The following is a 21051-nucleotide window of genomic DNA, read 5'->3' on the forward strand; positions in this document are numbered from 1 at the left end:
TGTCTCACCTTCCCTCATTCTATTTTGGCACTGTATTTTGTTCTCGTAACACATCATTGAATGTATATTTAATCATTGTTCAGCATGGTTACTCTTCAGTCACGACTTTCCACTGATGAATGTGACAAGAAAATTAATTCTGGTAAACTTTCATGACTTCGTTGTAGTGTGGCGATGACTGCAGAATTTGTTCTCTTTATTGTTATTATAAAATTGTTGTCTCCACGTTGATTATTTATATTTTTTATTTTTTTTATTCGTGTCCGATAGTGAATTTTTTTTACAATTTTTTTATTCCATTTCTCATTTTTCATTCGTGTTGGGTTTAAGAGAGCATGTCTGAGAATACCAAAGTATGTGTGCAAGTGGATCTCTCCGATTTCGCTCAAAATTTGCAGGTAGGTTCCCTTTGGGGTGTGGATCGACTGTGCAAAGCCCTTGAAAAAGTTTCTGAAGGGAACCTTGAAATTTGCATACCCCCCAAAAATGGCCGAAATATCACATTATTTATGGGTCTAGAAACGAGTCACGCCACAGCGTATACGAACAAGCTATGAACAAAACTCCATCAAGCCAACATTGCCTCACCTTAGAAGAGTTCCTGGAGCAGTACCGCTTAGCCACGCCAGCATCCCAGAAGACGAGGTCCATCACCCCCTGACGCCACAAATGATCGTCTTGAAAATAGCCAATTTACAAGCGCTGGCAAAACAGCCAGCTACGTCCTCAATTGGCCAGAACTATACACCAGCAGATAGTAGAACACCTCTTCTAGCGCTGAGGACATGTCCCCCATCTTCCTTTTGGGGTTTTCTTGAAATAAACTTTTTTGAATTTTTCCACTCGACCATGCTGAAATACGGCCAAAGTCATACCTCCGCAGGAAAGCTCGCCCCGTCGCGACGTCTCCTCAGCAATTTCTACTCCAACACTACTTCCAAGGCCGCAGAACAAAGTGTAGTTTTGACTCTGACAAGGAAAAGCAGCGGTGATCACTTGTCACTCCAAACGACAAGCTTCTCCTTGCGCCACCAATAATTTTTTGTGCGACTGTTGATGCAAAAGTGACTGAAGGCCTGAGCGCAGTTTTTGAATTTTATTGCAAGATGCACGGTGAAATCACGTGCCTTGTGACGCAAGAATGCCAAGTCGCGTGGCCCACGGCTCACGAGATTTCAGAGTCACCTTTGTCAAGTGCGCTTGTTACTCGCCTTGAACGCCCGTTGGTCTGGAAGTGATCCCACTTGTGTTGTTACTGCGCTCAAGAACACGCTGGGAGTGTTGTAGGCCTACGAACCGGGACTTTCCCTGACCATGTAGGTCGAAGACCAGTGAAATGATGATGAAATCACATTCTTTATGACGTAAGAAATCTCTCATGCAGTTCACGCGACAAGTGCGTGCAGTCAGTGCTACTCGCGTGCCAGTCAACACAGGGACCGAGCTAGCCGCTTTTGTCGAGCATCGACATGAAAACAAGGGACTTTTACTGTTGGACTATGTTCGGGATTGCAGGAGGTAAGTGTGAAAGACGAATAACTCTCCATGCTGTACGGGGCATATTTCAACGGCTTGCTGCCATTGCAACACTCCTAGGACAGTTTGTTGGGGTTCTCAGCAGTTCAAGCAGGAAATGAAGCTCATCTTACCTCTGCCATCATGGTCTGTTCCGAGTATAGCGTTCCAGGCACTTTCACGATCGTTGGCCGCGTATCGTGATGCAGGAAGCGTCATCCTACGTCACAGAGCACGCGATCTCACCGTGCATCTTGCAATAAAATTCAAAAACTGCGCTCAGGCCTTCAGTCACTTTTGCATCAACAGTCGCACAAAAAAATATTGGTGGCGCAAGAAGAAGCTTGTCGTTTGGAGTGACAAGTGATCACCGCTGCTTTTCCTTGTCAGAGTCAACACTATAGTTTGTTCTGCGGCCTTGGGAGTAGTGTTGGAGTAGAAATTGCTGAGGAGACGTCGCGGAGGGGCGAGCTTTCCTGCGCAGGTATGACTTTGGCCGTATTTCAGCATGGTCGAGTGGAAAAATTCAAAAAAGTTTATTTCAAGAAAACCCCAAAAGGAAGATGGGAGACATTTCCTCAGCGCTAGAAGAGGTGTTCTACTATCTGCCGGTGTATAGTTCTGGCCAATTGAGGACGTAGCTGGCTGTTTTGCCAGCGCTTGTAAATTGGCTATTTTCAAGACGATCATTTGTGGCGTCAGGGGGTGATGGACCTCGTCTTCTGGGATGCTGGCGTGGCTAAGCGGTACTGCTCCAGGAACTCTTCTAAGGTGAGGCAATGTTGGCTTGATGGAGTTTTGTTCATAGCTTGTTCGTATACGCTGTGGCGTGACTCGTTTCTAGACCCATAAATAATGTGATATTTCGGCCATTTTTGAGGGGTATGCAAATTTCAAGGTTCCCTTCAGAAACTTTTTCAAGGGCTTTGCACAGTCGATCCACATCCCAAAGGCAACCTACCTGCAAATTTTGAGCGAAATCGGAGAGATCCACTTGCACACATACTTCGGTATTCTCAGACATGCTCTCTTAATTATTTACTGTACTAATACATGGTGATGAATGTGCTTTGCTTTGCCTGTGAAAGAGGCCTTCCAGTACACACTTGCATTTATGCGCTGCAGCGCGCTGGTCGCTTCGGATCAACATGATTTTGCACTGCATGCAGCGTTCTGAGGGCGCCGGCCGTGGTCAATCGACTGGATTTCCATGTCCGCTACACTAGTTGCTACTTATTTCTGACCGAAAAGCTAATTGCCACGGTTTAGTTTCCGTTTTCGGTGGTCCTTTCGCACACGCGTTCAGCTTTACCGAAGCCCAATATTGTTACCGAAATGTGGACATGCAGCCTTCACCGGTCACCATCGGCAGTTTCACACGCAGGCAATCCCCAATACCTGTGCCCTGTAGATGCTGAAGACAAGCGAAATCGTTTGTTTTTCTGTTCTCTTTCTGTTGTACCCGATCTCCCTCTGATGTACCTCAGACTCTACGATGAAGATCTAAGTATTTTAATTCTCATTCTCATTATAAATTTCATATTCGCTTTCAAGATATTGAGTGCTATGCCCGTTTGAATTTGCGAATCAAAATAAAATTTACACCAAGCCCGGGATGTACGAGTACGCGAAGCTGTGCCCACGTGCGCGCGAGGGTGTGCGAGATCTCTTGTTACGACCAAATTTGTTTGTGATATGCCATTAATAAAATGCGCTGTGAATTCTAGTCGTTCGATTATATGGCCGGAATTCGTACATTCTGGTCATTCGAGAAATACACAACCCAGTTCCAGAATTGTGTAAACGTGTAATCGAAAGCGCTAAATGTAGCCGTAAGGAGTGCAATACCGTAATGTCGCGTGCATAAGCCGGATTTGTGCATAAGCCTGTCTTGTGTAGAAGCATGAAATCTGCAACAGCTTTTCGCGTACAAGCCTGTCGCATGCATAAGCCGGGCCAGTACACGAGACGCGCCACGTGTCGCGTGCGTAAGCCGGGCTACTACGCAAGACTTGTGAGCGCGCCTTTTACATGTTCATGTTTGCATGGTACCGTACACTTGCACACTTTATCATCGTACTCCACACCTCATGACCTGAAAAGGAGTTGAACTCTACTGTGAAGCTGCTGGTGTTTGATGAGTTGGCTTGTTCGTTTGTGTGTGTGTGTGTGTGTGTGTGTGTGTGTGTGTGTGTGTGTGTGAGAGAGAGAGAGAGAGAGAGAGAGAGAGAGAGAGAGAGAGAGAAAGGAGAGGGGGGACGCGGTTCAGGGAGCGAAAAAAAAGAAAAAAAATCCCGTTGGAAAATGTTGGTTTTGACGTCCAAAAGTCAGCAGTTTGCGCATACAAGCCTGGTCATTGAGTGGTGCTTGTCATATAAGCCTGTCTCGTGTATAAGCCTGTCTTGTGTACAAGCCTGACTCCATCACCGGCTTATAGGCATATAAGCCCCGGCTAATGCACGCGACATTACGGGTATGCAGAAATATTTGACTTCTTAGGTGTGGTGAAAATTAATGGGTAGTCAATACTAAGACAGTGATAATAATCTAATAATTTATAAGAATAGACTCGGATGGAGAGCCAAGGGTAAATTTCTAGAATTGAAAAAGGACCATAACTACAAGTTTCAAGTTGCCGTGCAATGTTATCGCATGAGCTGATTGTTTAGTAATTTGTAGTGTTAATGGACATTATAGCGTAACTAGGAGTTCCTTGGTCCTTTTTCTTTTCTATATAATAATTATGTCTTTACACTTTACAACGTTTCGGCAAATTGCCTTCATCAGCTTTACGAGAGCGTGTGGCTTCTACTCCTAACTGTTTATAGAACTTGTTTGCAATTCTTCGACACCTGTCATTGACAATGGGCGTATTCAACCAGTTGAAGGTGTCATCAACGAACAAGCTACAGTTTTATGCAATAAGGGCTTCTCTTTGGCTGGCTCTGGCATAGCAATCTGTGGAGCCTCTGGCACGTGGAAGAGTAATTCAACATGCAAAGGTAATCTCGCCTTGACATCAATCGAACGATACATAAATACTACATACATACACACGCACACGCACAATACTTCATCATAATGATAAAACGGCAGCTATGTACATTTCCCCTTCTCCCCCTTCCCTGCCACTTTGTTTTCCTTCTTCAAGTGTTGTTATTCGTATTGTTGAAGAGCATAAGCATCTTGGCGTTATTATTGACTCTAAATTGTTGTGGTCACCCCATGTGCAGTATGTCTGCAAACGCACAAGCTCCATCCTTGGGGCTCTTCAAGCCCACTGCAGACATCTTCCTCTTTCTTGCAAACGCTTGTTTTATCGTTGCTATATATTGCCCTTACTTGACTACTGTGATACTGCTTGGTCTGGCATAACTACTACTGTATTGAACAAGCTAGAAACCCATAACCGCATGCTCCTTAAAATCTTATTTAGCAAAGATCGTCGCTTTCCCTCCGCTAGTCTTTACGAAATTGCCAAGATCAGTCCCCTTTCCACTCGACATAAGTACCACCTCTGTGTTCTCATACATAAAATATTACTAAATAAAATACCCTTGCATATGCAGGCTTATAATTGGTTCTCCGAAACACGGAATACCCGGAACTCACTCAGTCTCACACGCGCTGTCTCCACCCTATTCACTAGATCCCCGATCTTTGCTGGCTATGTGTTTTGGGCAAAATTACCAACGCAGGCCAAGACCAGCACGTCGATGGATAATTTTGTTGCTAAAATCTCTGCTCAATTATAGGTTTCATGTATATCCTGCTGGTTTGTCTCCTCCTTTGCCTTCTTTGCCTCTTATTTGTATTCTTTTATCTGTTTTACTGCTGTGGTTGGCTTTCCCCCTTGTCTCAGTTTTACCGGCCGTCATGATGATGTGCCATGAGATAATGATATAAATACAAAAAAATAGCACGTGAACGATGATAATCACCAATTTCAAGTTCGAGGGAGAATTGTAAGCGAGACCCATTTACAGCAGAGTAGATGCAGGGAGTTGTCTTAGGGAACTGGGCGGCGGCAGATTAGAGTTGTTGAAGTTTGTTCCGGCCTCTCCTGTCTCCCTTCCCCCCCCCCTCCCGCCCCCCCCCCCCACACACACATGCTTGCATAATTTGAGTTATCATTGATACACATTCCTTCCTTCTTGTTCTGCCTAATCTATTCTACTACACTCGCTTCCTGCCACGAACGAAGAATGTATGCTGTGAGTGAGATTTTCGGTCTTTGACCGCTTTGGTGGGTCTGATCTCCTCGACTGCCTCCGCTGTAGGAGCTACAACTTCACCTTTGTCCTTGGTGGTTGGTGGCGTTGATAAGGATGCGGAAAACTCGGTCTCAGCCGAGTCTCATGCGAACCGTGACTTTTTCTATTACACTGCAGGTGATTCATGCACTGCTCCTAACATTCCGAACAGCAACATATCGGGATTACAAGCTATAACAGGTGAAGTGCACTATGTTGGTTGCGAAGATGGCTACAATTTGGAAGGCAACGCAACTATAGCATGCAGCGCTCTAGACTTGTGGACAACTCTTCCACGTTGCGAACGTTAGTGTACATTATGTGTTTTCTTTTTAAAATATTTCAACTGTTTATTTAAATCCTCGTAATCCACGAGGAGACAACACTCGTAAAAAGGCAATGAAAAATATCAATTGTGCACTCATAACCATGTACAAAACAATTAAAACGATACAATTCCAGAACGTTTTCTGTGGACTATCATCAGTGGAACATCGTCACATAGGGGCTCGCGGTTTTCCTGCCGACTTGAATTCGCACTTGACTAACCCCAGTTGCAAAGAAAGGAGAACAAAATGCAGACTCCTATTTCCACGAATGTACATTCATTTCCGGGGCCTATATTTATTTATACTTCGAAGTAGAAAAGAGAAAGGACCGAGGAACTACAAGTAACTCTATACTGTCCTCTACCACCACCAGTTACTAAATAATCAGCTCATGCGATAACATTGCACGACACTGACCGACGGTACTGACGTTCTACAACTAACTGGCTAACAGCTCTAGCACATCTTGGATGCGCACTCCAACAACCTTCCAACTTGGAAGGTTCTAAGTTACAGAAATAACATAAGGACGGGAAGGTGAGCGCAACCAACATAAGCACGAGCTGAAAGTCTCAACTGTGAAGGACGTTGGCGGATGTCCATGCAGGCCGATGGTAATACTGGCAAGACCATTGGACAATACGGTCAAACCACGATTCAAGAAAGCAAAGCAACATTCCACAACTTGTGTGGCTTAAAAGATGCGAAGATCAATAAAAAAAAGTGTGGGCTAGAGCTGTTAGCCATATATTAATCCTTGGCTCTACATCCGAATCCATTGCTATTATTTGTCGTACGTACTCCTGTAACACTAATTATTTTCTATCTTCTTTCAGCTGTGGTTTGCGATTTTCTACCGACATTCAACAATGGATTAGTGATTGTTGGGCACACTGAAGCAAAGTTTGGTACTTTTGCAACGATTGTATGTGATCCCAAGTACGAGCTCCAAGGAAACAAAACCGTCATGTGCGACAAGAATGGATCTTGGGCGTCCACAGGTCAAACGTGCAAAGGTAAATTCTATGATGGGTTTTTCACGATAGCCCATTGGCGGAAACGGAAGATGTATCGAATGAAGAATACCCGTAAGGTGGGAGCAGGAATAGACAAAATGTGCCTTGATTTAGGTTTAAAAAACTTGAGATGCTGCAAGTTGCAAAGGTGCTTGCTTCCTGTTCTGGCCTTAGAACGAGTGGCTGCTTTTCTTCATGGAATGTTCAGGCTCCCGAACCTAGTTGTGATATTTTGAGTTACAATTTGGGATATTTGAAGAAGAGGTTGCTGCGACTATGGCGATAGTTAGGAAACTGTAAGTCGCTCCATGCATAGGTGCTCGCACCTTTTCTACTGACTTGAATCGGACTTGATTCACTCACGAGTGCCAACCAGAGCACTGGAGAAGTTCATCGAACCTGACAATCGGCAAACTTGCAAAAAAACACAACTCCCAGCTCAATACCCAGTGTTTAGGGAACTTCACCCCTCATTAGGTGAGCTTGAGTAGGCTAATGAAAATGTGCTATGAGAACACTGCATGATAAAGCTCTCTCCGAGCCTAAACACCACTGGGATTACTAACTTACCGTGACACTCCTGGGAGACCATACCCAGCGTGACAAACACCTCGCGAACTCCAGTAGTTCATGGAAGTAGACAGCAAGCGCTGAAGACCATCGGCTATTCACAACATTGTTGACTTCGCCCGCCCGCGCTGGGGAAAGGAATGGTGACAACATAATTATGATCATAATTGTAATGAACCGATTCCAATATTTCCATGAAATTTCATGTAAGCCAATTTTCTACGCCACGTGGCAAACGCCACCTCAAGGTCTAACACCAGGATTCGCATTTCTGGTTTTCTCAGTGGTGCAATGTAGGGTTGGAGATTTTCCAATTCAAATGTGCACGCACCCTGGGGGACTTGCACATACACTTTACTTATAATAGTTACATTCTGTGCCTCTTTCACTAGCTGGCCCGATTTTTCTGCAAACCACATAAGCCACACTCGTTGACCTCATGTGCCTGGTGGTTGAATGGGGAGCCCGTTCTGTCGGAGTTGGGGGAGATGAAGGGGGCGGGGGGGGGGGGGGTGGTGATTCGCACAAGATAGACATGATAGACGCGTAGGAATGTTGGAATGGGCAAGAAGGGTTCGAGGGAAACTATACTGATGAAATCTGTGCTCCTGTTTTCTGCTTCATATTATTAGAGATCATGAGCTCAAGGGCCGATTCTAACACCACCGAAACAGCAGCTTTAAGTGGTACCGTCGGATTTCTAGCAGGTGCAATTTCATCAATCCTGATGTCAGTAATCTTGAAAAGGCTTCGCCGACCACAGCAAGACATCCTTACAGATCACAATACCGTTAAACGGGATAAACAGCCCGATGCAACTGCGCTAAGCGACACCGAGATGTACGGAACAGTGCAAGTCTTGAACTCAAACGACGCATATGGAATAGCAGAGGTGCCAAACGACAACGTCGCATACGAACCAGTGAATGGAAACCAAATGCCACACAACGTAATCTACGAACAACTTGGTGATTCCGAGCTCTAACAGATAGGCTTAATTTCCCCAGCCGTCATTGTAGCCATCCCATCTGCTTATAGCTGTCGAACTCCCTTTCTTTAGTAATACACCGACCAGGACAATGAAGTACGTTTGTATAATGCTCTTACGGTAGAACTCTCAAGATAAAAGAAGAAACTGACGCGTTCTGTGATGTCCTGAATGTCCATGACCGCCTTTGCTTACTGTCTTGGTTTTGTTTTACCAATACGATTACTCATGCATTATTACTGTTATGCGTGCGGCGTTTGCGCACGCATTCAAAACGCCTTTGAAGTTTTTATTCCACGCACATCCTTCGATATGTTTACTGCTAATGACTTTCTCTCCCTAAACCTGCGTACATTACATGGTTCCAGTCTCCTGCATTCTGGTAAGCACTGCGACCCTTTAAAATTTCACCTTCCCATTCCTGTATGTATTTCCACACTTGCTGATACTTGACAGCATTTTGTCCGCAAAGGTGCGTTCTGCTCAAAACCAGATATCGCCTGATGCACATACTACAAGTCATTAGAAGGCCAAAAAGAAGTTTGGTCAGCTTTTGTTGCAGGCTGACGTACTACTGTTGAACGAGATTGTTGGACATTCTGACACAACGCAAGGCAACAACTACATTATGACTAGAGAGAGAGCTCAACTCAAGAGAGCGACGCAACGCAACGCAAAAACTACATTATGACCAGAGAGAGCTCGGCTCAAGAGAGCGATTATTTGAAGAGAGTTGGGATCTCTCCCAACAAAGATTTGAAGGGAGGCAGCGTAATATAAAGGGCCTGGGTAGCTATGGCAAACATGGGTAAGCAAGTAGCTACCCAGGCCAAGGGAACGAAAGGTGAGAATGACGTAGTACGGGTGCATGCAGGCCAGCTAGGGCAGAAGGGTAAACTGTATGGGCGGAGGTACCTAACATACCACCCCTCCATGAAAAAGGAATCCCGCGTCCTCGCAGAGAGAAAAAAAGAAATAAAAAAGAGAAAAATGGATAAAAAATGACTGAGGAAGAAAAAACACACACACATATTGCACGCGCGCACGGATCTCACAAAAGTGTTTACTAGTATCATGCATTACAGTTATTGTTCCTGTACCTCTCTAAGTCTAAAGATAAGAAACTAGATGTGACGAGGAACCTACTGATACTGCCTGCATGGCTAAAAATAGCGTAGTTGCACTTCTGCTAAACATCAAAAATTGGAGCGTGGCTCACCATGATCGGACCTCTAATTTGGAAATATTTAATGAACACACGCGCGCACACACACTACAAAAAAATCACGAAATATATAAACCGAAAATAAAATGGACGAAGAAGGAACGCAAACAAAAAAGAAAGAGAGAAAGGTAGCTGACCTGCATAACTTGGACAAGACGAGGTAAACATAGGCGAAACAAGGTTGACAGAGACAAGACGAGGTTGAAGACGAGACGAAACTGACGACGAGTTCTGGAGCAGGGTCGTGGGTCCGAGCGAAAAGCCGGGCGCCAATGTTCGACGCCATTGTTGGACATTCTGACACAACATAAGGCAACAACTACATTATGACTAGAGAGAGCTCGACTCAATAGAGCGATTATTTGAAGAGAGTGGAGAGAGAGATTTGAAGGGAGGGAACGCAATAATATATATCTAATATATACTCAATCTGCGGACAGAACTGTTTCGTCCTTTGTGGACTCGTCAGCGCAGCACAGAGGAAATGAGGCCGAACCTGATAGCAATGGAAATAAAAATCTCCAATCAGGCCCGAACGTACCTTGCCAGAGTGCTCAAACTGACAAGTCAGTGAGCTCTGCATAACGCAAACAGCAAAGGCACTACCCCACGCAAGAGTGCTCAACTGCTACAAGAGCAGGAGCGAAATACTCAATCTGCGGACAGAACTGTTTCGTCCTTTGTAGACTCGTCAGCGCAGCACAGAGGAAATGAGGCCGAACCTGATAGCAATGGAAATAGAAATTTCCAATCAGGCCCGAACGTACCTTGCCAGAGTGCTCAAACTGACAAGTCAGCGAGCTCTGCATAACGCAAACAGCAAAGGCACTACCCCACGCAAGAGTGCTCAACTGCTACAAGAGCAGGAGCGAAATACTCAATCTGCGGACAGAACTGATTCGTCCTTTGTGGACTCGTCAGCGCAGCACAGAGGAAATGAGGCCGAACCTGATAGCAATGGAAATAAAAATTTCCAATCAGGCCCGAACGTACCTTGCCAGAGTGCTCAAACTGACAAGTCAGTGAGCTCTGCATAACGCAAACAGCAAAGGCACTACCCCACGCAAGAGTGCTCAACTGCTACAAGAGCAGGAGCGAAATACTCAATCTGCAGACAGAACTGTTTCGTCCTTTGTGGACTCGTCAGCGCAGCACAGAGGAAATGAGGCCGAACCTGATAGCAATGGAAATAAAAATTTCCAATCAGGCCCGAACGTACCTTGCCAGAGTGCTCAAACTGACAAGTCAGTGAGCTCTGCATAACGCAAACAGCAAAGGCACTACCCCACGCAAGAGTGCTCAACTGCTACAAATATATATATATATATGGGGCCTGGGTAGCTATAGCAAACATGGGTGCGCAAATAGCTACCCAGGCCAACGGAACGAAAGATGAGAATGACGTAGAACGGATGCATGCAGGCCATCTAGGGGAAAAGGGTATACTGTACGGGCGTAGGTACCTAACACTACGTTTCCCCTTTGAAACTTTCCCTCCAACTACTGAATAATATTATTTTCATTTAGGTGTCTTAGGGTCTTGATGCAAATATTACTCGATCACCTGAAAAGGGTTAGTGTACGACACAAGACAGAACAACATCTATCTCTCTCTCACTCTCTCTCTCGCTCTCCCTCCCCCACCCACTCTTGGTGCGTCTAGGTGGCCATGAATTCGAGTCTTTAGGTCACACAAACACACACACGCACACAGAGACGGATTACCAATGCGGCAAAGGCATCTGGCTGCCTCCTACCAGTGTTCTGGGATGCAAGTTTGACAGTAGCAAAATAGCGACATTTATATACAGCCTGATTGTATCTGTGTTAATTTAGATCTATGGTGCTAAGTCATGGTCTACGCGTCACTATGACTTGGATTCCCTCCGTCCAAAGTGAATCTCGGCGTCAGCAATTGGAGGAGAGGATCTCATCCGCAGCACTCGGTGCACACTGGGTGACACTACACCGTTTTCAGACCTTGTTCGGCGTCTGCGTTTTGAATGGTTAGGACACATACCGGACATGCCTTCAGACCGTGCTCCCATCCAGACTTTTATTGGTGCGTTGAGAGGCCGTCGTCCTCCTCTACACCTCATCGCCACTGTCACCATTTAGGTTGTGCTTAAGTGGTTTTGTAAAAGAAACCAACAAAAGGAACCGTGAACGTGAAGCACAGAGTTGTAACAAAGCTTCCAATCTCTCTCTTGTGCAAAAAGAATCAAATAAAATATCGTTATCGTGACACCGAGCTTTATAGTTCGTCTGACGTGTTTATTCAATTGTTTCAGCGGTTTCCCTGAGTTTACTCTTTTTTTATTCTAGGAGCCAAGTCTGTCAAAGTCAAAGGAATAAGGAGTTAGGGTGACCACCTGTCCAGGAAGATTTTCATGATATGGAATGTCATAGCAACCCATAACAGTGATAACTGACCCCTGAAAACCAGAATATGACGAAGTTGTCCGTTGGCCTATTCACCAAATTTTTTTTTTTTTGCCATGGTTAACATAGCAACGTACATATAAATTGTCTCTTTATAGCTTCTTTTAGGAATGGGTTTGCTCCTACACTGGAGCTCGCGCTATTCCGCCGACGACTTGACACTTGACTGAATCACGACTGCCATCCAGAGAACACGAGAAGTCAATCGAACCTTCGACTTGGCAAAACCGGCTAGAAAGCACCACTCCCTGCTGAATACACAATTCACCCCTCATCAGTTGAGCTTGAGTAGGCTGAGGAAGATTGTTACTGAAGAGCACCACTTATATAGTGCTCTCCAGGCACAAACATCACCAGGGATACAAACTTAAAGAGACACTCCATTTCCAGCGCGACAAACACCTCGTGAACACAAGACAACGTGAGTCAGTTATAACTGCCTGGACGGTGAGACCAGACGTACAGGATCCTCGGTCATTCACAACGCCGTCACCTCCAAACCAGCTAGTCGCACGCCCGCGCTGGGCACAACAGGACAAAATAGAGGTTATAGCTCATGCAACATGAAATATGGGTGAAAGAGATCATGAATGGCTGGTATGTGGTATCGACGGGAACCTATATGGGGACAAGAAAGCGAGTGCGTCACATTGCCGTCATGACCACAGGAGCAAGGCGATGGAAGCCTAGCAGGTGTCCACCCATAACGAAGGCGCAACCCATCCCCAAGCCCTTGTTTGTTGATACTAAAGCCATACTTCCTAAATGGGCGACACGTTGACCAGTTCGACGATCCCTTCGCACGCGCAACATCAATGCTGTTGCGCAGGGCCTCGGAGGAAAAGTGTTCATCCCCACCTCCATTCCAGCAATATTACCGCAAATTGCTCCACCTCCAGCACTCAGTTTTGTACCTTTGACTTGACATAGTAATTTTTCTCTAAGCGCACTACAACCAATTGCGGCGCCCTAAAAAACGTGCTCCATATGAGGTGATCATAACGCCGGCGTCCTTAAAAAGATACCTTGCCTCAAGCACGCACTTTTCTCTAATCAACAATACAGATTAATTGGCATCGAAGAAATAGCCGAAAGCATGACCTCGTTCCGTGAGGATCTACCGCCACCGTCGCAAAGGACGTAGACGGCCAGCCGCGGGAGACTCGTGGGAAAACCAAAATTGAACAGTGTCTGCGCAAGACGCTTGCTGAATAAGGGGCAGCATGCCCAGAGCGTACATAGGCTTCGCGAGGGGATCACCTTGTGTTGTGCCCTCTTGCGAAAGAATATATTCCCCATCGATGTATAAAAGAGCCGGTTCACGGTAGGTATTGATTAGGACAGTGGCCAAGTTCTCCAGGGGTGGGCACAAATGGCAAACATTGAGTTAGCAAACTTGACGATTCAATCTGTTGAGGGCATTAGATGCATCGGTCAACAAAAACGCCTTCAGTATCAGGGCAATAAAATGTTGTCTACATCGCATGCGTGGCCGCCTCCAACCCACAAACCAGTCCGACACATAGCTGGTAACAAATCACGGCCTCACGAACCTTAGGACCAGTAGCCGAGCGAATGTATTTGCTTGGTATTGTGCTAGAAACTGCGCCTATGACTATGAGCCTAAACCCAATGCCCTTATCAAGGTCTATTAGTATTAATAGACAAGCTGTAAATGCAGCCAGTGAATCTGGGTTCACGTGGGCTGTGCCCAGCCCTCGAGCACAAGACACCGAAGCGGCACGCAGTGCGTCTGAAGCAGTCGAAACAAATTGGAGCACACATGTCTCCAATTCTCTGCATCAACACTGCTGGGGTCAACACTGCTGGGGCCAGCAGCACCTGATGTAATAGTGGCTGCTTTTCGCATCGCCTCCCGCCCTAAGCCACGAAAATATACTGAATGCGGAGGCGGCAGAGGCGAGCCAGATATGAGAGCATCCTTATCGATCCACTCTGTAAATCCATTAACTGTATCGTAAAGAGCATGCCAGCCACCACCCTCATCGTCTGATAATACATTGAGAGTAGGTGTAAGCTTTCCAGCCGTGACCTTGCCTGCAAAGCCCATGGCCGTGTGAACACTACCTCGGTTTTTAGAATCAGAGTCAAGGCTTTAATTATTATGTACGAGTTGGGTATGTGAACAAAGTAAAAAAAGCGCTTACAATCTGGAATAGTGCCTGCTTCTCTGATCAAGTCTGCAAGATCTCCACTTGCCATTGCCCAAGTCCGTGCTCCAGAAGCTTCGCAAACCCGGAGGAGTCAGTATTCGATTTTTGTAACAGTAGGGCTTGAAACAACGCAGCAATCTTGAAGGCACTGTGGCGGTTGGATCCACATACACCCAAACAGGAGTAATAATATAATTATGAGAAAAGAGTTACCGTGAATCGCCGCCCGATATCCCCCAGTATAACGTAGAAGGTATTGGGACGGTATTGAGTGCATTGTTTATAAGCTGCGCAAATCTGCGCCCAGGTAATGGCTGCGATGAGGCTCCCGAGGTGAAAAGAGAGAGGTTCAATTTCAATTGGTTCAGCATCTGGCAGGCTGCTATATATAACGGAGCCCACCGACTCAGCCGCGCCTGCCACTACATGGCTATCTTTGCGCTTTGGTGCTTGGTAAACAAAGCCGGAGTCTCTATAGGCAGGTGAGAATTAAAATTGGGCTAATGTGATTCTAGCCGCCCATCCACTGCCTTTGCTACATATTGTGCATCACTTGAATGCCGTAATGTGTTTCATGATGTGTTTCTGTTAAAAGAGCGATAAGGCCTAGAAGAGCTGAAGCCGGAGTCTCTATAGGCAGGGTATTCGTATCACGGTTTGGCGTATGTGCCCCTAGCTGCCCACCCAGTGCCTCCGTCACACATTGTGCATGGAAAACATGATAAATTTCATTTTGAAGAGCGGCTGGGTCTAGAAGAGCTGGATTAAAATTCATTCTTACAATGGAAGTACATGTTTCCACGGTTTTCTTTCATACGAAACCTCTCGCCGAGAAAACATTCCTTGGCATTAACAGCAACCTGGTTGAGAGGTCTTTGTCTACTGTCGAAGATCAACTCAGCTGTGAGAATTATCGGAAGTCATGTCTCGGCCCTTCAAATCCTTGCCATTGTCCTGGCTTATCTCCCAACTGTGGTGTTAGTGTTTGCATTACTAGCTAGGCAGTGTTGCGCCAAGCGTGGTGGCTTTGGCCGCCAGCGCCACCTTTCCCTGCGTGCCTGTTGGCGGAAACGGCATGGACTCGACACACGCGATCAGCAGACTGCACAACTAATCTTGGACAATATGTTGAGTGAAGCCAGGGAACCCCTGCTAGTAACTATGTTACTACACGAGCATGGACGATGCAAATGAGCACATTAACCTGAACATCATTTCCAACACGATTGAATCCTTGTCTCTACACACTTCGCTACACTTCGTTGCAATTGGTAAAGCTCCAGAGTGAACCATTATCAGTTAACTCACCCACTCCCTTTATCCTTTGTGTTGCGCACGTACCTCTTGTCACATACCAACGTACACTAGTTCTAGAAAAATGACGATAATTATAGCCGCAGAGGGAAAAAATTCGCAATTTTTCTTCCATACCAATTATGTTACAATTTTCAATCAAATCTTTTGGTTGCAGTCTACATTGGACAATGCCGCCTATTAATTCCTCCTTGTACATCTTCAATCAGCTGTCCTCTGACCCCCATGAAGCATGAAGGCAGAGAGTGTTTTAATCAAATGCGTCTAGTGTAACAGTTTTCCCCTGTTCTCTATAACTTTACACTCCCTCGCACCTCATGCGTCTTACGCCTGTCTATTAGCACCTTCATTGGCGCCATTGCCACATGTATACTATCACATTTTGCATATAACTGGTCGAGGCACGCTCAACCAGGCCTCTTACTTTTCAAGTTTGATTAAACCTGTTACACTGGTAGCAGAGGATGGTTACTACTCTGCTTTTGGCAGGTGTTCTGGTCGCTCTGCTTACGCTCCTCGTACTCGTCGTTCGGCTGATAAACGATATCAAGACCGCTCAGCGCGTTAGCCAAGGAAACCGAACGATACATCCGAACTCGGAACCGTGGGAGCCAACACCCCGCCTTACGAAAGAGCCGCCTGTGTTTGGAGGAGATTCCGCTACATTCAAAGAATGGACGTTTGCAATGGACATGGCCCTACGGTCGTTGGCACTCCCAAATGCGGCACAGAGGGTCGACTACGCGGCAGGATTTTTGACTGGAAACGCTCGTCTTTGGTTGATAGCGGCATTGGAAGCTAACCAAGTGTTTTCCGACTGGCCTGCTCTGAAAGCGGCACTTGGCGATGTGTACGGACCACGGCACAACGAGGAAACATCGCGTATGGGACTAATTTCCGCAGCGCAGCGCGGGTCGCTGGACGCATACATTGCTGCTTTCACTCGCCTCAGCCTGCAAGTGCCGGAAATCGACCACCACACCAGAGCGCTGCTGTTCGTCAGGGGTCTAGTGCCGCACATCCAGCGACAGGTCATGCGTGAGCATCCACGTACCCTGGAGCAAGCTGTCATGGCAGCAAACACCGTGGAGCAGTCGTCAGGGCCACCGGCGTCGGGGCCACCAGCCAGTAGAGAGTCGCGTTCCGTGCCCAGCTTCCGTGGTCAGGGCCTCCGCAAGCTGACGGACCAAGAGCGTGTCCAACTGCGAGCAATGGGACACTGCTTTGCTTGCAGGAAGCCAGGCCACCTCGCTAAAGACTGTACTGAGGGTGGACAGCGCTACCCAAACGCTGGTCGCCAGTAAGAAAGGGGGTGCGCTTACTGGCGACGACCCAAGCGCCCACGCCGGTACCAGTCGCTAACCGGTTCGGAGCTCTGGAGGTTGAAGACGTTGCTCTCCAGGAACCTACGGAGCCGGAGACACCCATAGCTGTAGGAAATTGTCCCGTCGCAGAAAGGTGTCATGTCAGCAACGTCAGCGTCGGCAATGAACCTGAACACGACCTACTGCGCATACAGGGAAAGATCGGCGGTCGCCGTGCAGTGATGCTGATAGATTCCGGTTCGACGCATGACTTCATTGCAGACAGTTTTGTTCGAAAGCATCATCTTGACACGGATGCAAGCTCAGCAGTGCTGAGCGTAACATTGGCGGACGGCTCGACCAGCGAGGTCCCGCAGATTTCCACACGCACGCTAAGGGTGACAGTCGGGGGCTTCAGTGAGGAACAGCACTTTACTGTGTATCCCCTGACTCGCTACGACGCTATTCTTGGCAAGCCGTGGCTTACAAGGAACAACCCCAGCATCAACTTCCGTACGAACGAAGTTCAGTTGGACGGTGAGCCCTTTGTTGCCAAATTGCCTTCAGCTAACCCGCCGACAGCCGACCGGCCATCTGTGGAAAGCATGTTTATCAGTGGCCGACAAGCTCGTCATGCCCTGAGGAGTGGAGCCGAGGGGTTTCTTGCATGGGTCACTGCTGCAAACGAGGAGAATCGTTCCGGGCCACAACTCCAGGAATCAGAGCAACAAGACATCCAGAACCTGCTCAAGAGGTACCAGGATTTATTTCCAGACGAGCTGCCGAATGAGCTTCCACCGAAGAGACCAGTCGACCATGAAATCCAGATAGAAGATGGAGCCAGACCACCGTCTCGACCCGCCTACCGCCTGCCGAAACCAGAGATGGACGAGCTCCAGTCACAGCTATCAGAATTACTTGGGAAGGGATTCATTGAGCCAAGTAAGTCGCCATACGGTGCACCTGTGTTTTTTGTGAAAAAGTCGGATGGTACTCTGAGAATGGTGTGCGATTGGCGAGAATTGAATAGAATTACGATCAAAAACAAAGCTTGTCTTCCTAATATTGATGACTTATTCGACACGATCCAGGGCAGTGCATATTTCTCCAAGTTGGACTTGCGGTCAGGCTACAATCAAATCAGAATTCAAGACTCGGATGTTTCTAAGACGGCCATTAATACGCCGTTCGGCCACTTCCAATTTAGAGTCATGGGATTCGGGCTGACTAATGCCCCGGCCACCTTTCAGTCTCTCATGAACTCTATTCTGCAACCGCATCTCCGAAAATTCGTTGTAGTATTCTTGGATGACATTCTAGTTTTCAGCAAGACCTGGGAAGATCATCAGCATCATCTTCAAACAGTTCTAGAAACACTTAGAAATAGTGAGCTGTATTGCAAACAGTCTAAATGCGAATTCGGCGTGAGAGAAGTTCTCTTCTTGGGGCATAAAATCAACGGCACATCAATTTCCCCTGATCCCAAGAAGATAAGTGCTGTGGAAACATGGCCAACTCCGTCGTCAGTAACTGATGTGAGGAAGTTTCTTGGCTTTGCAAACTATTTCCGAAGGTTCATAGATCGACACTCGACCATCTCTCGTCCATTAGAAGAAATCACCGGAAAAAATTCACGCTTTGAATGGAGCGCTGCTAGACAGAAGGCATTCGAGTCTCTAAAATCAGCATTACTCGAGGCGCCAGTGTTGCAACTGGCCGATGTTGAGAAAAGCTTCATGGTAGAAACTGACGCAAGTGACTTTGCAGTGGCGGATATGCTCCTACCTCTCTGTGAGTTTTCTATCAACAGCGCTACTCAATCATCTACAGGAAACACACCGTTCTTCTTAAATTACGGTCTAAATCCCAGAGCGCCACCCGACTTCCTCAACCCTATTCAGGGAGGCAGAGATTCAGCTGATTGGTTGCAAGCAAGACAAGACGCGGTCAAGATCTCACAAGATGCGCTAGTGGCAGCTCAAGCTCGTCAGGCCTTCTATGCAGATCGGACAAGGGTCGAGGGAAAGCTGAAGGTGGGAGATTTGGTAATGGTCTACCGGGATTTCCTCCTGACTCCTGAAGCTCGGGACCGACCATCCCATAAATTACGCCCCAAGTGGTTTGGCCCCTTTCCTATAACCCATGTGGTCGGCCCGAATGCCTACAAGCTCAAGTTGCCTCATACCAGCCGCTGTCACCCGGTATTTAATGTGTCGGCACTCCGTGCCTACGAGAAGAACGCTATTCCTAATAGGAGACAGCCTACGCCTCCGCCTATCACGGACCTTGATGGTCATGCCCGCTATGTGGTGGAGAACATTCTCAGTCACCGCCGCCGGCAGAATCAGCTTCAGTACCTAGTCAAGTGGCAAGGCTACTCTGATGCCACTTGGGAGCCTGAACATTATTTGTTGGATGAATCTGGTAATGACATTGTTCCACTTCAGAAGTACAAAACCTTGGCTTCTGCCCGCTGAGTTTTGCAGTTGAACTTCTAGTTTCACCTTACACATTTGTTGAGCTTATTACACTTTATTTGCATGGAGTTTCAGTCGTCTTATTGTGTTACTTCAAGCCTTTTTTCGTCTCGCACGTGTTTGCGCTTATTGTACTCTATTCCACTTGAGCATTTGGGTTATAAGCTCCTTCCTCTCCATAGGAGGGGGATGATGTAACAGTTTTCCCCTGTTCTCTATAACTTTACACTCCCTCGCACCTCATGCGTCTTACGCCTGTCTATTAGCACCTTCATTGGCGCCATTGCCACATGTATACTATCACATTTTGCATATAACTGGTCGAGGCACGCTCAACCAGGCCTCTTACTTTTCAAGTTTGATTAAACCTGTTACATCTAGCCTCGTTTTTTGCCTCAAGTATAGCGCCTTCATCTTCATATGCTGCTGACAACTGTAGATTATACTATTTCCTGCCTTGCCGCACTGATGACGCCTTCCCTGTCCGTCTTATCATTGAGCTGATTCAATGCATACGTCATGCGTATTGGCATGGGGATATTGTGAAAATACAAAAATCAGTACGTTTCCACACGTAGAATTCATCACTTTCTTATCCCGAAGTGAATATTACGGATTTTGTCAGACATGACAGAAGCGTAACATTACAAGACTTCTGGAATGTTTTGGACCAAGCACTCTCCACCTCAGATACCGAAAATGGGGAATTTTGAGCATGAAGTGGCGAAGATGATTGAGAACATGGGCTTCTAAAACGTATTCGAATGGGGGAGGGGGGCCTCCAAGCACAGCTTGTGGTCCGCTCCACGTCCTGCAAGGCTAGAACCTTTGCGCGATCACTGCTTTAACTTCCCACAGTCCCTATGGGCCTTTCGTTTCTCTTTTTGGTACCATATTTTCCCACCCTCTTTAATTGTCATGGGGTGGTGGCGTTCCTGCGGATGCGGAATACTCATTCTGCAGTTGAATCTCACGCGTACCGTGATGTTTTCAAACGTCATGCCTTTGTCATATTTTACCCCTTCTGGAGGTAGATGTGCTTACGGAATAGTAGCGGCTGTTGAGCTGGCGAGTGTTAATTTCCGACCCGAAGCTCTGAGAAACGGCAAGGCGGGTCTTGTTTCCAACATTGCAGTATTAAAATTCTTAGTAGATAAACCTTGTATTGTAGAAACACGCTTTTAGTTTGACAGGGTATTTCAAGGTGGTGGAACACCGTAATCGGAAACAATGTCCCTTACTAAAATTTTTATGCAGGAATGGACTCAGATGGAGAGCCAAGGTTTAATTTATACAAAAGAGAAAGACCAATGAACTACAAGTTACGCTATAATGTCCAATAAAAACACCAGTTACTAAACAATCAGCTCATGCGATAACATTGCATGACACTAACCGACGGTAATGACGTTCTACACCTAACTGGCTAACAGCTCTAGCACAT

General features: G+C 46.6%; 1 protein-coding gene across 1 annotated transcript in view; it reads left to right on the top strand.

The window, feature by feature from the left end:
• The window catches only part of LOC135824957 (sushi, von Willebrand factor type A, EGF and pentraxin domain-containing protein 1-like), a 15522-nt gene extending 6380 nt beyond the window's left edge, over window positions 1-9142 (top strand). Inside the window, exons 3-6 of the mRNA XM_065337694.1 lie at window positions 4344-4517; window positions 5907-6074; window positions 6934-7113; window positions 8316-9142. Of these exons, the coding sequence (XP_065193766.1) occupies window positions 4344-4517; window positions 5907-6074; window positions 6934-7113; window positions 8316-8668 (875 nt within the window). The 3' untranslated portion in view covers window positions 8669-9142. The remainder of the gene's footprint in view (window positions 1-4343; window positions 4518-5906; window positions 6075-6933; window positions 7114-8315) is intronic.
• Window positions 9143-21051: the final 11909 nt, after the last annotated feature.

Source organism: Sycon ciliatum, chromosome 9, assembly GCF_964019385.1.
Source record: "Sycon ciliatum chromosome 9, ocSycCili1.1, whole genome shotgun sequence".
Lineage (NCBI taxonomy): Eukaryota > Metazoa > Porifera > Calcarea > Leucosolenida > Sycettidae > Sycon > Sycon ciliatum.